At 51.3% G+C, this 17,325-nt stretch overlaps 1 protein-coding gene across 1 annotated transcript in view; it reads left to right on the forward strand.

Moving 5' to 3' along the window:
• Nucleotides 1-1,149: 1,149 nt before the first annotated feature.
• The window catches only part of MOCS3 (molybdenum cofactor synthesis 3), a 186,064-nt gene continuing 169,888 nt past the window's right edge, over nucleotides 1,150-17,325 (forward strand). Inside the window, exon 1 of the mRNA XM_075338198.1 lies at nucleotides 1,150-1,459. Coding sequence (XP_075194313.1) covers nucleotides 1,364-1,459 — 96 coding nt within the window. The 5' untranslated portion in view covers nucleotides 1,150-1,363. The remainder of the gene's footprint in view (nucleotides 1,460-17,325) is intronic.

A 17,325-nucleotide genomic window follows, 5' to 3' on the forward strand; every position in this document is an offset into this window, starting at 1 on the left:
CATACAGTGCAGAGCCGTGTGTGGATACAGCATACAGTGCAGAGCCGTGTGTGGATACAGCATACAGTGCAGAGCCGTGTGTGTACACAGCATACAGTACAGAGCAGTGTGTGTGTACACAGCATACAGTGCAGAGCCGTGTGTGGATACAGCATACAGTGCAGAGCAGTGTGTGTATACAGCATACAGTGCAGAGCCGTGTGTGGATACAGCATTCAGTACAGAGCAGTGTGTGGATACAGCATACAGTGCAGAGCAGTGTGTGGATACAGCATACAGTGCAGAGCCGTGTGTGGATACAGCATACAGTGCAGAGCCGTGTGTGGATACAGCATACAGTGCAGAGCCGTGTGTGGATACAGCATACAGTGCAGAGCCGTGTGTGGATACAGCATACAGTGCAGAGCAGTGTGTGTATACAGCATACAGTGCAGAGCCGTGTGTGTACACAGCATACAGTGCAGAGCCGTGTGTGGATACAGCATACAGTGCAGAGCCGTGTGTACACAGCATACAGTGCAGAGCCGTGTGTGGATACAGCATACAGTGCAGAGCAGTGTGTGGATACAGCATACAGTGCAGAGCCGTGTGTGTACACAGCATACAGTACAGAGCCGTGTGTGTACACAGCATACAGTACAGAGCAGTGTGTGTATACAGCATACAGTGCAGAGCCGTGTGTGGATACAGCAGACAGTGCAGAGCAGTGTGTGTACACAGCATACAGTACAGAGCAGTGTGTGTATACAGCATACAGTGCAGAGCCGTGTGTGGATACAGCATACAGTGCAGAGCCGTGTGTGGATACAGCATACAGTGCAGAGCCGTGTGTGGATACAGCATACAGTGCAGAGCCGTGTATATATATATATATATATATATATATACAGCATACAGTCCTGAGCAGTGTGTATATACAGCATGCAGTGCAGAGCCATGTACAGTATACAGTGTAGATGGTTTTCTATTTCCTGTCCATGAACCACACGTTGTAAGGTCTCCAGAAGCCACACTCCTCACGTGACTGATCACATGTTTATGACTTCATGAAAGGTCCTGTAGCATACTACAATTACCAGCATAGTTGTGTAGAATGGAGTTGATCCTGTAGATGCTAGGATGTACGGACTCCTGACAGGTATGACGTAACTTGTCATGTGATCACTAACCTGGCAGGAGCCCGTACATTATAGACTCAACGTCTCTCACAGTGCAATGGCCTCTGCCTCCTCACCGGCAACTGCAGCACAACGCTGAGCACTGGTATCCACTATCCAGCATTATGCTGAGGAGGACGCGCCCTTTTCCGGTGACGTCATCCACTCAGGAGTAGCTCTATTCTAGACACCACAACCCTGTCAGCATGGAGTCTGCTGACATGGAGGCTCTCAGGGAGGAGATCCGCCATAGAGATGCTGAGATACAGAGCCTGAGACAGCAGCTTGCTTCCTGCCATGCGGTAAACAAACAGTTAATAGTGTGACAGCTTGGGACAGTGTGCAGGTCAGCCTGTGGTCACATCTGTGCTCTACAGGAAGACCTACCCATGAGATTGGCAGCGGTGGGTCAGACTAACTGACTGGCCTCTGTATTCCACCAGAAACATAGAACCTCTTGCTGTGTTATGCGGTATTGTGGCCAGACCTGCAACAAACATTGAACATACATGTGAACAAAGCCTTGTAGATGTGATACAGTGCTGAGGAGGGAGGAGCTAGAGGCAGGAGGAGCGAGAAGCAGAGGGGGACTAGAGGCAGAGGAGGAGCTAGAGGCAACGGGAAGACCTGAGATGGAGGGAGGAGCTAGAGGCAAAAGGGAGGAGTGTTAGTTAGAGGAAGGCGCTAGAGGGAAAGGGAGGACCTAGTGGCGCAGGGAGGAGTGAGAGGGAAGAGCTGCCGAGGCGGGAATGAGAGGGAGAGGGTGGAGCCAGAGGCAAAATGAGGACCTAGAAGTGAACAGAGGAGCTAGAGGCAAAGGAAGGACCTAGAGGTGGAGACAGAAGCGATTGGCAGAGAAAGGAGCAAGATGGAAAGGGAGGAACTAGAGGTGCAGAGAGGAGTTAAAGGGAGGAGCAAGAGGCAGAGAGAAGAGCGGACTGAGAGACAAAGAGAGGACCTAGAGGGCAGAGAGGAGTGAAAGACTGAGGAAGGAGCTGCTGACAAAGGGAGGTCCTAGAGGCGAAGAGAGTAGGCAGAGGGAGGAGCTAGAGGGCAAAGGGAAAACCTGAGGTGGAGAGAGGAGCGACAGGTAGAGGGGAAGCGAGAGGCAAAGGGGGAGTGAGAGGCAGAGGGAGGAGCTAGAGGGAAAGGGAAAACCTGGAGGCGGATAGATGAGCGGGAGAACAAGGGAAGACCTAGCAGCGCAAAGGAGTGAGAGAGAGTAGTGGGAGACAAAGGGAGGACCTAGCGGCGCAAAGGAGTGAGAGGAAGGAACAAGACGCAGAAGGAGGAGTGAAAGGCAAGAGTGGGTGTGAGAGGCATAGGGGGGAGTAAGAGGTAAAAGAGAGGAGCGAGAGGCAGAGCAAGAGGGAGGGGGAGTGAGAGACAGAGGGAGGACCTAGAGGTTGAGAGGGAGGAGCGAGAGGGCAGAGAGGAACGACAGGCTGAAGTAGGAGCTAGAGGCAAAGGGAGGAGCTATAGGTGAAGGGAGGAGCTAGAAACAAAGAGGGGACCAAGAGGCAAAGGGGAAGTGAGGGGCAAAAGAAGGAGGAGCTAGAGGCAGAGAGCTGAGCGAGAGGAGGAGCGAGAGGCAGGGAGATGAGCGAGAGGCAGGGGGAGGAGGGAGAGGGGGAGCTAGAGGCAGGAGGAGGAGCTAGAGGCAGGGGGAGGAGGGAGAGGGGGAGCTAGAGGCAGGAGGAGGAGCTAGAGGCAGGAGGAGGAGCTAGAGGGGGAGCTAGAGGCAGAGTGAGGAGCGAGGGGGGGAGGTAGAGGCAGAGGGAGGAGCGAGGGTGGGAGCTAAAGCCAGAGGGAGGAGCAAGAGGGACAGCTAGAGGGAGGAGCGAGAGGGACAGCTAGAGGGAGGAGCGAGGGGGGGAGCTAGAGGGAGGACGATAAGTCCTAGGCTGCAGGCCCGCTGTCTGGGTGTTATACTTGACACTGATCTCTCCTTCACCTCCCACATACAATCTCTTGCCCGCACCTACCGCTTGCACCTCAAGAACATCTCTAGAATCCGCCCCTTTCTCACAATGGAAACGACGAAAACCCTCACCGTGGCCCTGATCCACTCTCGCCTTGACTACTGTAACTATTAATTGGTCTCCCCCTAACTAGACTCTCCCCTCTACAGTCCATCCTTAATGCAGCAGCCAGGGTCACCTATCTGGTTAACCGCTACTCGGATGCCTCTGCTCTTTGCCAGTCATTGCACTGGCTGCCCATATATCACAGGATCCAATTCAAACTGCTTGTTCTCACCCACAAAGCTCTACACAGTGCAGCACCCCCCTACATCTCCACCCTCCTCTCTGTCTATCATCCCACCCGTTCTCTACGCTCTGCAAATGACTTTCGACTAACATCCACACTAATTCGAACCTCCCACTCCCGAATCCAAGACTTCTTCCGAGCTGCACCAAACCTCTGGAACGCTCTACCCCAAGAAGTTAGGACAAATCACAACTTACTCAGCTTCAGACGCTCCCTAAAAACGCATCTTTTTAGGGCGGCCTATCACACTCCCTAGCCAAACTAATTTCACCTAATCCCTCTACAACTTCTCAGAACATAACCCCACGTCAAACTCCATGGCACCCAAATGCATCTCAAGGCTCTGGCCAACTGGTCCAGGAAGCCATTATCTATCCCACATGAGATGGCTGGATTGTCATTGTAAATAAGCACTTGTACCTTGCCCCTCCCCCCATCTCATTGTAAATTGTAAGCTATCACGAGCAGGGTTGCCATTTTTCCCTTTAAATATTGTATCTTCTATAATTGTTATTTGTTTGTATATGTTTATGTATATGATATGTATATGAGCCTCCTGAATTGTAAAGCGCTGCGGAATATGTTGGCGCTATGGAAATAAAGATTATTATTATTATATTATTAGGAGCGAGGGGGGGAGCTAGAGGGAGGAGCGAGGATGGGTGCTAAAGGCAGAGGGAGAAGCGAGAGGGACAGCTAGATGGAGGAGGGAGGAGCGAGGATGGGTGCTAAAGGCAGAGGGAGAAGCGAGAGGGACAGCTAGATGGAGGAGGGAGGAGCGAGGGGGGGAGCTAGAGGCAGAGGGAGGAGCGAGGGAGGAGCTAGGGGGGGAGCTTGAGGCAGAGGGAGGAGCTAGAGGGGGGAGCTAGAGGCAGAGGGAGGAGCGAGGGTGGGAGCTAAAGGCAGAGGGAGGAGCGAGAGGGATAGCTAGAGGGAGGGGCGGAGCTAGAGGCAGAGGGAGGAGCGAGGGTGGGCGCTAAAGGCAGAGGGAGGAGCGAGAGGGACAGCTAGAGGGAGGAGCGAGGGGGGGAGCTAGAGGCAGAGGGGGGGCGCTAAAGGCAGAGGTAGGAGCGAGGGGGGGAGCTAGAGGCAGAGGAAGGAGCGAGGGGGGGAGCTAGAGGCAGATGAAGGAGCGAGGGGGGGAGCTAGAGGCAGCGAGGGGGGTGGAGCTAGAGGCAGAGGGAGGAGCGAGGGGGGGCGCTAAAGGCAGAGGTAGTAGCGAGGGGGGGAGCTAGAGGCAGAGGAAGGAGCGAGGGGGGGAGCTAGAGGCAGAGGAAGGAGCGAGGGGGGGAGCTAGAGGCAGATGAAGGAGCGAGGGGGGGAGCTAGAGGCAGCGAGGGGGGTGGAGCTAGAGGCAGAGGGGGGGAGCTAGAGGGGGGGAGCTAGAGGCAGAGGGGGGAGCTAGAGGCAGAGGGAGGAGTGAGGGGGGGAGCTAGAGGGAGGAGCGAGGGGGGGAGCTAGAGGCAGAGGGGGGAGCTAGAGGCAGAGGGAGGAGCGAGGGGGGGAGCTAGAGGCAGAGGGGGGGAGCTAGAGGCAGAGGGAGGAGCGAGGGGGGGAGCTAGAGGCAGAGGGAGGAGCGAGGGGGGGAGCTAGAGGCAGAGGGAGGAGCGAGGGGGGGAGCTTGAGGCAGAGGGAGGAGCGAGGGGGGGAGCTTGAGGCAGAGGGAGGAGCAATGGGGGAGCTTGAGGCAGAGGGAGGAGCGAGGGGGGGGCTTGAGGCAGAGGGAGGAGGGAGGGGGGGCTTGAGGCAGAGGGAGGAGCGAGGGGGGGGCTTGAGGCAGAGGGAGGAGCGAGGGGGGGGCTTGAGGCAGAGGGAGGAGCGAGGGGGGGGCTTGAGGCAGAGGGAGGAGCGAGGGGGGATCTTGAGGCAGAGGGAGGAGCGAGGGGGGGAGCTTGGCAGAGGGAGGAGCGAGGAGGGGAGCTAGAAGCAGATGGAGGGGGGGAGCTAGAGGCAGAGGGAGGAGCGAGGGGGGAGCTAGAGACAGAGGGAGGAGCGAGGGGGGGAGCTAGAGGCAGAGGGGGGGCTAGAGGCAAAGGGGGGAGCTAGAGGCAGAGAGAAGCGAGGGGGGAGCTAGAGGCAGAGGGAGGAGTGAGGGTGGGAGCTAAAGGCAGAGGGAGGAGCGAGAGGGACAGCTAGAGTGAGGAGCGAGGGGGGAGCTAGAGGCAGAGGGAGAAGCGAGGGGGGAGCTAGAGGCAGAGGGAGGAGTGAGGGTGGGAGCTAAAGGCAGAGGGAGGAGCGAGAGGGACAGCTAGAGTGAGGAGCGAGGGGGGAGCGAGGGGGGGAGCTAGAGGCAGAGGGAGGAGCGAGGGGGGAGCTAGAGGCAGAGGGAGGAGCGAGGGGGGGCTAGAGGCAAAGGGGGGGAGCTAGAGGCAGAGAGAAGCGAGGAGGGAGCTAGAGGCAGAGGGAGGAGCGAGGGTGGGAGCTAAAGGCAGAGGGAGGAGCGAGAGGGACAGCTAGAGCGAGGGGGGAGCTAGAGGCAGAGGAAGGAGCGAGAGGGACAGCTAGAGTGAGGATCGAGGGGGGGAGCTAGAGGCAGAGGGAGAAACGAGGGGAGGAGCTAGAGGCAGAGGAAGGAGCGAGGGGGGAGCTAGAGGCAGAGGAAGGAGCGAGGGGAGGAGCTAGAGGCAGAGGAAGTAGCGAGGGGGGGAGCTAGAGGCAGAGGAAGGAGCGAGGGGGGGAGCTAGAAGGAGAGGGAGGAGCTTGAGATAGGAGCTATATGGAGGAGCTACATGCAGAGGGAGAAGCTACAGGCAGAGCTCTGCCGCCTCCATCCTCTTTATCTACATATGGTAGTACCAACTACTCTCTCAGTAATGGGAAAGTATCGCTGAATACAGAATTTTTCTAAAGACTGATCAGTTCTGGCAGAGAAAGAAGTAAACTTGTCTGATAAGATATTTTTTCAGCGTGGTTCTGCTCCAGAAAACACCTGAAAAGCCATTTGACTCTTCCTATTCTGTTCTATTGTAAAATGACTGTGCTGTTCATGTGTTCAATCTCTTAGAAGTTTTGGGGTTTTTTTTTACCTGGTGGGAGAAAGAGCGTTAATGTTACTTTTCTGAAAAGTCAAAAATCATCAGAAAAAAAATCCCAGTTCCAAAAATACATGAAAAAAAATCTTCAAAACTACTCCAGGAAATGAAAATCTCCAAAACCTCCCTTTGAGCACGTTCACACATGGCATTTCTGCTGCGGAACAAAACATCACATTTTACAATACCAGCAAAGTGAATTTGATTTCTGAATTCCCATGCATTTGCTGCTTACTTTTTCCTCGTGGATTTAGGCTCTGTGCGCAGAGGGAAATTTGCTTTTCTTAAGAAAAATCTGCATCTTCTGGCAGAATTCCGCACCCACGACAAAAACCGCAGTAAAAACGCACCCGTAAATTTACCTCGGTTTGCCTTGGTTTTACCGCTGGTTGGTCCCTGCAGTTTTTTACCATTATCTATGGCAAAAAACGAAGGAACCTGCGGAAAAGAAGTGACATACTACTTCTTTTTTGCTGCAGAAATTCTGCAGTAAAACCTATAGGAAAAAAACGCAGTGTGTGCACAACATTTTGGTTGTCCCATATGTGAGGTAGCGACCACCAATGTGGTAAATGGTCGCTATATGTCACAGTGGAGAAGGTACCTGCGATATCTAAACGGAAGAGTTTGCTATGGGACTTGTAGTCCACAAAGGCTTCTTGCTACATATAAGGGTCAGGTTCCCTTTAATAATCCCAGGGTGCTGTGCAGAGCTGAGAATCACAGAACTCCACCTGTGGGTGTGGGCAGCTTGATTTAGGAGACTGGCAGTGTGTGTTCTGGAGAGTGAGAGCAGAGCCGAGAGCTCTGGATGGAGCAACCTGTGTGGAGGCTGAGCACAGGGCTCCGATATTAAGTCTGAGTCGAGACTGAGGCGAGTGCAGCCAGACCAGGGCTGTAGGGCTGAACCTCTCCTGGAGGAGACACAGACCCAGTGGTCTGCAGAGGGCCCTGGGGCCGAGAAGGAACCTCAGCTAGAGGTGTCTGCTAGCAGGTGCCAGAGAGTGGGGAAAGTGGTTAAACTTCCACTATGGACTTGTAATAGAGTCTGCTCTGTAAGCTGCAGAGCAGGAAGCCTGGAAAAGCTCCAGGCCTGTGTGGAGCGATTATAAGTCTCTGGACCCTCCTGGAACAGCCGAACGGGGCATCGTAAGACCGTCTCCTATGGCAAGGGGTGCCTGTGTGACGGGGACCCGTATGGACAGTGCATAACCCGGCTCTGTTCCGGATGACTTTGCCTGTACAGCGAGGACAATAAAGCTGTTTGGATCGAACTATTTGGGTCACTGCCTCTTTGTCGTCCTGGGGGACCCCCACCCCGCTACATTATGGTGGAGAATGCGGGCATGTGGTCTGGTTGCTAGGGGCAACGCAGCCTGGTTGCTAAGGGCAACGGCCTAGGACGTATTGCTGTGGATCGGCGGGTCCACAAACAGGGACAGCGTGCTCCAGCTGCTTGCGGTGAATCAGTGGGTCTGCAGGGTCCTGTGCTGCAGTGGCGAGAGACCAGTGACTGGAGGTTCCAGGCCAGCCGGAATTGAGAGGCCCTGCTTGGTGAGCAGTGATACACCACAGGCTGGAGACCCTGGTTGTACGGGCGGTATAACCCGGAAAGCATGGAGGAGCTCCTGAACCAACTGCTACAGAGTCAGCAGCACCAACAGGAGGTCCAGCGACAGCAGTGGGGGCTGAAAGCCAAAAAGAGGGAATGGTCCCTGCGGACATTGTGGAACAGCAGGAGTTGTCAGAATGTAGCGATGTGCATACAAGATAAGGCAGAAAAGGAGTTAATGCTGCGCATCAGCCAAATGAAGACGTATAATGTTGATGAAGATGAGTATTCTTTTATTTCATAGGTCTACGCGTTTCAAGGTGACAACCTCTTCCTCAGGACCAATGCATCAACAACAAGTACCTGGTACAACAGGTACTTGTTGTTGATGCATTGGTCCTGAGGAAGAGGTTGTCACCTTGAAACGCGTAGACCTATGAAATAAAAGAATACTCCTCTTCATCAACATTATACGTCTTCATTTGGCTGATGCGCAGCATTAACTCCTTTTCTGCCTTATCTTGTATGCTCATCCACGTGGGGCTGCAGCAGACGCCATTATCTCATGCGCACTAGTAGTTGTGACTGTCACAACTGATCCAGGTGAGTGTATATTTTCCAGGTATACCCCACTGATCACTTTGGTGTTACACTATCAGCGCTCCTTATTTTCAGATCTAGAATGTAGCGATGTCGCAGCCATGAACCAGTTTGAGCGTTCCCTTCGGGGGCCAGTATGAACACTGGGTGCCCAGGGAGATAAGGGCGAACGGTGTGAACTGGGGGCTAAGGACATTGCATGGAAACCCCAAAAGGGGGCGGAGTCCCAAAAAGGGGTGGTTGCCCAAAAGGGGGCGGAGGCCCGTAACGGGGTAGTTACCCAACAGGGGGCAAGACCCCAGAAAGCGGTAGTGACCCACAAGGGGGTGGAGCATTCAAAATCCGAACAGAGGGACTATAGCAAGGGGCAATGGGATTCGCCTTACCTATGTCCTACCTGCGGTATAGGATATCCATCCGATGTGAGGCCACAGAAGTGCTCCGTGGACTTGAATGGGCTAAGTGTGTCTGGTCTGTTAGACCCGGGTAGCCAGTTGACCTTAGTGAGACCCATGTCCGATCTCCATTTTATGGTGGGTAGGACAATAGAAGGACGTTGTGTGCATGGGACCACTAAAGAATATCCTCTGGCCAGGGTGATGATTCAGACGGCCAAACGTATGGGGCGCCCTGATGTGGATGTAGCTCCAGATCTGCTATGTCCAGTTATCATAGGACAGGACTTTGAGTTCTTTCGGGACTTATGGAAGACAGAGGCCGGGACCGATTGCACAGGAATCAGTCGGCTCCCGCCTACGGAAGCCTCTTTTCCGCAAGAGGTTATACAGGTTCCCGGTGGGACATTGAGGTACACTGAGGAGGAGGTACCTCCACTTAAGGACAGTCCTAAGTTGGGGGTGACCAAAGATAATGGGGGACATGCCCAACTTAGTGACATGACCGTTAAAGTAACAAATGATAGTGTGACCGATAAAAACGGGAGAGCTCCAGACAAGGGGTCCGACACCTGGTTAAGTGGGGACGTGGTAGTCCAGAACACCAGGGGGAGTGACGATGACTCCAGAATAGACACTGACTTTACTAAAGTGACAAATGAGTACAGTGACATACTGATGAGCAAAGAGGGGAAATCCTCCTGCCGTCGCCGAAGGCGCAACAGGCGCAGAGGGGCGGAGCTAGCTACAACCTCTGAAAATATGGACCAGATAGAGACAATGTCGTGTATTTCTGCCCACAGTGCGGATTCCCTTCCCGAATCCGAGTGTGCAGAGAAGGTTGAGAAAGGCACGTTGCCGATAGCAACCGCTAATGTAGAGTCGGACAGCAAAATCATGCAAAAGAAAGATGTGTCTGTGCTGGAACTGACACATTGTAACAACAGAATTCAGCAGGGTGAAATTGCAGGGAAAGAACCGACCAAAGAAGTAATGGCGGTGTCTTCTATAATTTCCAAGCATGAAGCTGGTGGTCTGTTGGATGAAAGCGCTGTAGGAGATGACATACTGCAGAGTAATATAGGAGAAGTAATTCTAGACAGTGTTGGTGGAGTACAAATCCACAAAGGTCCTGGTGAGCGGACCGGTAAGCTACCCAGTGTTGAGGTGCTGAATGTTGAAAATGGTGCCAAGGTTCTAAGAAGAACAGAGTACCGTGCTGAAGGGCGTGACACTCTATTAGAAGGTGATGCTGTAAATGCCCAAGAGAAGGCAGAGGGTGACACTGCAGAGACCCAAGAGGAAGTTGGAAAAATGCAGTGAAGTCCCAAGACACGGCTGGTGCTGTAAAAGTTGAAAGAGCCTCTGAGGAAGAGGTGAAGATCGGACGTAAGGTCTCATCAGGAGCTGAGAACCTGACTGACTCAGTGGGTAAGATCAAGATTGAAGACAAGGCGATTGGCTCAGCTAAGAGCCTGAAACCCGAGGCGTGTGTAACTCAACAGGTGAAGCCTTTGATGGAGAATATGGAGGACGACAAGAGACCTTAGGAACAGTCTAGTGTCCTTGACAGTGAAGGAAGCAGACCAGTCTTCAAGTGCTGGATAGACATGCCGGAAGACTTAAGAGAAGCCTGTGCCAGTGAGAAGGTGCATGAGAGATTCCAGAAGGCAGTAGGGGCCTGTAAAGTGTACTTTGCCGCAGAGACTAATCGGTTGGTGGTGTGCTCTTTTAGTGACGTCACAAAGAAGCGAGTGGCCATCCTAAGTGACATGCACCTTCGGTGTCTTCGTACAAAGTGGCTCATCACTGCCAAGAAGGATGAAGACGCCAGACGCTTGGCGCAGCTGACCACAGGGTTTCAAGAAGTGGTGGTTGTGAAGACAACATTGATCGAGCTGGCATTGAGAGCGCTAAGAAATAACATTAAGCAAGCCAGGGAGGTTCCAGGGGTTACAGCTGTACACTTAGAAAAAGACAGCGGAACCTTCCATATCTATGGGAACACTGCAGAAGCGGTGAAGACAGCTCGACGGTTATTGGAGTTTGTTGAAGAGAGCATTCAAGTGCCCAAAGAGATGGTTATGAGGCTTATTGGACGACATGGAAGAGCCATGCAGGAGATGGTTGATAAGATCGGCGTGACGAGAGTAAGAATTGATATTCATAATGAAGCCAGGATACCCTGTGAAGTCGGTATGGTTCCCTGTGCCATTGCGGGAACGACGGAGTGTGTTGCAGATATACGAGTCCTCCTAGAATACCGCCTGGGATACTTGGAAGACCTAAAACAGTTGAATTTAGAAAGACAGAGAATTGCAAAACAACTCCGCCAGGTTGGTTTGGGATGGCGACCATATAGGGGCTATGGCCCAGAAGAGAAAGGTAGCCCGCTCGATTAACGGGTTACCTCAGAGAGCGAAAGAAAGTCTGATGATAAAATGAGCCGGGGTCACAGAGGACCCGGATATTTATCAGGCTATAGTACGGACTCTGAAGGGTCTCCGTCCTGCGAGACACAATCTGAAGGACCGAATGAAAGGAGTGCTGCAGCGTTAGCCAAAGACGCTGACAGGAAAGTACACTATCCGAGACCCAGACGAAGATGCCCGGGAAGAAGAGCCCACGAGAGATCTGTGAACGGCTCATGTAGAGGTCCTAGTTATGGCGTCTCTTCTATCATCTCCCCGCGGAGGCCCCTCGATAGTGAGGCCCCTAGTGGTCAGGTTAGCTCAGGGACGGACAGGACGATGGTGCCAACTAAGGGAGAATCTCCCTCTGGCACAGACCTTGGGCCTTGGAGGGATGGGTCTGGCCGGGGACAGTGTCTGAGAAGTGGGTTTCCTGTGCAGGGTTTGGTGACGGACGGTCTGGCGAGAACGGAAGCTCGAGGGTGTCCTGAAGGGCCCTCTTGCCTGGTAGCGCACGGTGGCCCTGATGCCATGTCTCGGGGCCCCTGTAGGGTATCGAGTGTTCAACCCTACAAGTTTGAACAGAGGGGGGGATATGTGAGGTAGCGACCACCAATGTGGTAAATGGTCGCTATATGTCACAGTGGAGAAGGTACCTGCGATATCTAAACGGAAGAGGTTGCTATGGGACTTGTAGTCCACAAAGGCTTCTTGCTACATATAAGGGTCAGGTTCCCTTTAATAATCCCAGGGTGCTGTGCAGGGCTGAGAATCACAGACCTCCACCTGTGGGTGTGGCCAGCTTGATTTAGGAGACTGGCAGTGTGTGTTCTGGAGAGTGAGAGCAGAGCCGAGAGCTCTGGATGGAGCAACCTGTGTGGAGGCTGAGCACAGGGCTCCGATATTAAGTCTGAGTCGAGACTGAGGTGAGTGCAGCCAGACCAGGGCTGTAGGGCTGAACCTCTCCTGGAGGAGACACAGACCCAGTGGTCTACAGAGGGCCCTGGGGCCGAGAAGGAACCTCAGCTAGAGGTGTCTGCTAGCAGGTGCCAGAGAGTGGGGAAAGTGGTTAAACTTCCACTATGGACCTGTAATAGAGTCTGCTCTGTAAGCTGCAGAGCAGGAAGCCTGGAAAAGCTCCAGGCCTGTGTGGAGCGATTATAAGTCTCTGGACCCTCCTGGAACAGCCGAACGGGGCATCGTAAGACCGTCTCCTACGGCAAGGGGTGCCTGTGTGACTGGGACCCGTATGACGGTGCATAACCCGGCTCTGTTCCGGATGACTTTGCCTGTACAGTGAGGACAATAAAGATGTTTGGATCGAACTATTTGGGTCACTGCCTCTTTGTCGTCCTGGGGGACCCCCACCCCGCTACACATAGAAAATTGCTTCAAGAACGTTCTCAAGAGTATGCTTGTTGTACACAGCAGTTTCCTTACCAACACTCCAGTTTTTGAAGCACAAAAAGACAATGCAAAGTGTAAACATACGCTAAAGCGGGCTTTATACACAGCGACATCGCTAGCGATGTCGCTGGTGAAGGCACCCTCCCCCGTCGGTTGTGCGTCACGGGCAAATCGCTGCCCGTGGTGCACAACATCGCTCGGACCCGTCACACTACTTACCTGCCTAGCGACGTCGCTGTGGCCGGCGAACCATCTCCTTTCTAAGGGGGAGGATCGTTCGGTGTCACTAAGCCCAATAGAAGCGGAGGAGCGGAGATGAGCAGGCCTAATATCCCGCTCACCTCCTTCCTTCCTCATTGTGGGCGGCCGCAGGGACAGTGATGTTCCTCGTTCCTGCGGTGTCACACATAGCGATGTGTGCTGCCGCAGGAACGCCGAACAACCTGCGTCCTGCAGCAGCAACGATATACGTGAAAGGAACGATGTGTCAACGATCAACGATTAGGTAAGTAATTTTGATCGTTAACGGTCGTTCCTACATTTCACACTCAACGACATCGCTAACGAGGCCGGATGTGCGTCACGAATTCCGTGACCCCAACGACATCTCGTTGGCGATGTCGTTGCGTGTAAAGCCCGCTTAAGTCTGTGCACACGACATCTTTTACACTGAACGTGAAGTAACTGTGGAATAAAAGCGCAAAAATAGGGTCTTACTTGGTATAGGGTTTTTGTTTAGTAATGAAAACGCACTCACCTGGTGGGGTTGTGCCACAGTCACAACTCCTTTCTGCACAAGTAACAGTGGTGGTCAGCAGCGGCCTCGAAAGCTAATGGTATATAAACAGGGAGAGGAATACGGGTGTAAGCCGCGCTAAAACCATCCTGTGATTTTAGCACGGCTTACACCCGTATTCCTCTTTCTGTTTATATATCTTTTACACTGAGGCGACCCCACAGAGTTATTAAAGCAGAAGATGCAGGCTCTTTTGTGTCTTTTTTTCGGCTGTCTGCTGTGTGGTTTTTTTGCCGGGTTTCTTGGTGGTTTCCACTTTGGTATTTGTGACTTCTTTTTTAACTTGATTTCCGGCAGTTTCCTTCTGTCCGTTGAATAATGAAAAAGTGCTGTTTTTTTGTGACAATAATGGCAATACACTCCCAAGAAACGTCCGTGAGTTATTTGAGGCTTTCCCATTGACTTGTTTTGTAGAGTACTTGTCTTCGGAGCAGAAAAGATCAGAAGAATAGACTTGTCACTTCTTCTAATCGCTTGGCGTTTTTAAAAAAACAAAGCTGTTAAAAGACGATCAAAAGCCTGAACATATGATCAAAAGTCGCCCTTACATGGAAACGCATATGTTTATTCTTTTTGAGCATTTTCTGTTAGGATTTTCAGCCGTTTTCCAAGATGGAATCCCCCCTGAGACATTGTATAAACAAACCTAAAAAAGGAGCGTTTTCTAAAGGGGATTCCAGTAGAAATCTCATTATTTTTGAATGCCTCGAAAAAACTTCGTATGCACATAGCTTTAGTTTTGGCAGCACAAATCTATGTGATAACACATGCAGATTTACTTTTGAGAGCCGATACTAAAATCTGAACTTGTATTTAAAGGGAATCCGTCATCTGACTTATGCTGCCCAAACCGTGATGTAACGACAGCCTTGTCTGCTCTCACCGCAGAGCAATTGCAAGTTAGGTTGTATTCAGACATATGTATCGGACTCTCCCTACCCGAGTGTAACATTCCCATAGAAATATATGAAACTGTCATAATTTGGTCAGGAGGCCCGCTGGCCAGTCCGTGTATGGTGGTCCTATTTATACGGCCATCTAAATGCGCCCTAAGGCCAGGGTCACACAAACATATAAAAAAGACTAGTGCTACCCAATTTTTATCAAGTAGCACTCGGACCAATGATATTCAATGGACTAGTGCTGATGTCTGATTTTTTTTTTTCCGACAGAATCTGTCACTCTGAAATCAGATGAGACTTAGGTCTATGGATGCTAGGAAAACATCGGAAGGCTCTCAGATACAATGGGGAAAAAGTATTGTCAGCCGCCAATTGTGCAAGTTCCACCTCTTAAAAAGATGAGAGAGGCCTGTAATTGACATCATAGGTAGACCACAACTATGAGAGACAAAATGAGAAAACAAATCCAGAAAATCACCTTGTTTGATTTGGCAAGATTTTTTTTGAAAATTATAGTGGAAAATAAGTATTTGGTCAATATAAAAGTTAATCTCGATATTTTGTTATATATCCTTTGTTGGCAATGACAGAGGTCAAACGTTTTCTGTAAGCCTTCACAAGGTTGACACACACTCTGTTGGTGGTATGTTGGCACATTCCTCCATGTAAATCTCTAATAGAGCAGTGATGTTTTGGGCCTGTCGCTGGGCAACACAGACTTTCAACTCCCTCCAAAGGTTTTCTATGGGGTTGAGATCTGAAGACTGGCTAGGCCACTCCAGGACCTTCATATGCTTCATATGAAGCCAGTCCTTCGTTGCCCTGGTAGTGTGCTTGGGATCATTATCATGCTGAAAGACCCAGCCACGTTTCATATTCAATGCACTTGCTGATGGAAGGAGGTTTGCACTCAAAATATCACGATACATGGCCCCATTCATTCTTTTATGTACATGGATCAGTCATCCTGGTCCCTTTGCAGAGAAACTGCTCCAAAGCATGATGTTGTCACCCCCATGCTTCACAGTAGGTATGGTTGTTCTTTGGATGCAACTCAGCATTCTCCTCCAAATACGACGAGTTGTGTTTCTACCAAACAGTTCTACTTTGGTTTCTGCAGACCATATGACATTCTCCCAATACACTTCTGGATAATCCAAATGCTCTCTAGCACACTTCAGACGGGCCCGGATGTGTACTGGCTTAAGCAGGGGAACACGTCTGGCACTGCAGGATCTGAGCTCCTGGCGGTGTAGTGTGTTACTTATGGTAGCCTTTGTTACGGTGGTCCCAGCTCTATGCAGGTCATTCACTAGGTCTCCCCATGTGGTTCTGAGATTTTTTGCTCACCGTTCTTGTGATCACTTTGACCCCACGGGGTGAGTTCTTGCATGAAGCCCCAGATCAAGGGAGCTTATCAGTGGTCTTGTATGTCTTCCGTTTTCTTATTATTGCTCCCACAGATGATTTCATCACACCAAGCTGCTTACCTATTGCAGATTGAGTCTTCCCAGTCTGGTGCAGGGCTACAATTTTATTTCTGGTGTCCTTCGACAGCTCTTTGGTCTTCACCATAGTGGAGTTTGGAGTGTGACTGTTTGAGGTTGTTGACAGGTGTCTTTTATGCTAACAAGTTCAAACAGATGCCATCACTACAGGTAAGGAGTGGAGGACAGAGGAGCCTCTTAAAGGGAATCTGTCACCATTTTTTTGACCTTTAAGCTGCGGTCACCACCACAGGGCTTTTGTATACAGCATTCTAACATGCTGTATATAAGAGCCCAGGCTGTGCTGTAGAACATAAAAAACACTTTATAATACTCACCTAGAAGGTGCACAACAGTCGAATGGGTGGCGCCGTTCTCCGGGACCGGTGCCTCCCCTTTCGGCCATCTTGGTCTTCCTTATTCTGAAGCCGTGGTGCATGACGCTTCTACGTCATACACACATGCCGGCATTGAGGTCATGCGCAGGCGCACTACAATACTTTGATCTGCCCTGAGCAGGGCAGATCAAAGTGCGCCTGCACAGGAACTCAATTCCGACACGTGTGTATGACATAGACAGCTGTCATTAGTAAATCTCACACACAAGTAGCCTGTTCTGAGCTATTGGGCAGCATGTTCTTTTTTTTTTTCCCTGGGTGTTACTGCCTGTTTATGATTGGTCAACATTATACAGGAGGAAGAAGTACATGCCCCAAGAGAAAACACTCCTATAATCCTGACTTGGACCGAGGACATACTGGTACATCCTAAATCATGAGAGGGTACACACCGCCGGCTGCTGTGGTGAGTCGGTGGCGTTCCCTGCACATGTCTGCTGATTTGAACAGCAAACATGTGCGGCTAACACGCGCAGCTGGATGTGCGATCCACCTGCGCTTGTTAATCCCTTAGATCACTTTGTCAAAATGTGACAGTGCAATTTAAATGGCCACGGCTGGGAAATCGACTAAAGCCACCACCATCAGAGGCCCCGTGACGTGATCACGGGGAGCTGATGGTTGCCATTGCAGCGATGTGATAACTCCTCTCGCTATCATTACGTAGTTACTGTTACAGCTAACAGAGCAGCAGTTGTTACAGGAACGCAGCATTTCTGCTGATCAGAGCTGTGCAACAGAAATGACACAGCGATCAGACTGCTGATCTTTATAGTCCTTTAGGGGAACTAATAAAATACAAAAAGAACAAAATAAAAGTTTAAATCACCCCCCATTCACCCCATTGAAAATTAAACAGTAAAAAAAATAAAAAATATACACATCTTTGGTATCTACACGTTCAGAAATGCCTGATC

The sequence above is a fragment of the Anomaloglossus baeobatrachus genome, chromosome 3 (genome assembly GCF_048569485.1).
Source record: "Anomaloglossus baeobatrachus isolate aAnoBae1 chromosome 3, aAnoBae1.hap1, whole genome shotgun sequence".
Classification (NCBI taxonomy): Eukaryota; Metazoa; Chordata; class Amphibia; order Anura; family Aromobatidae; genus Anomaloglossus; species Anomaloglossus baeobatrachus.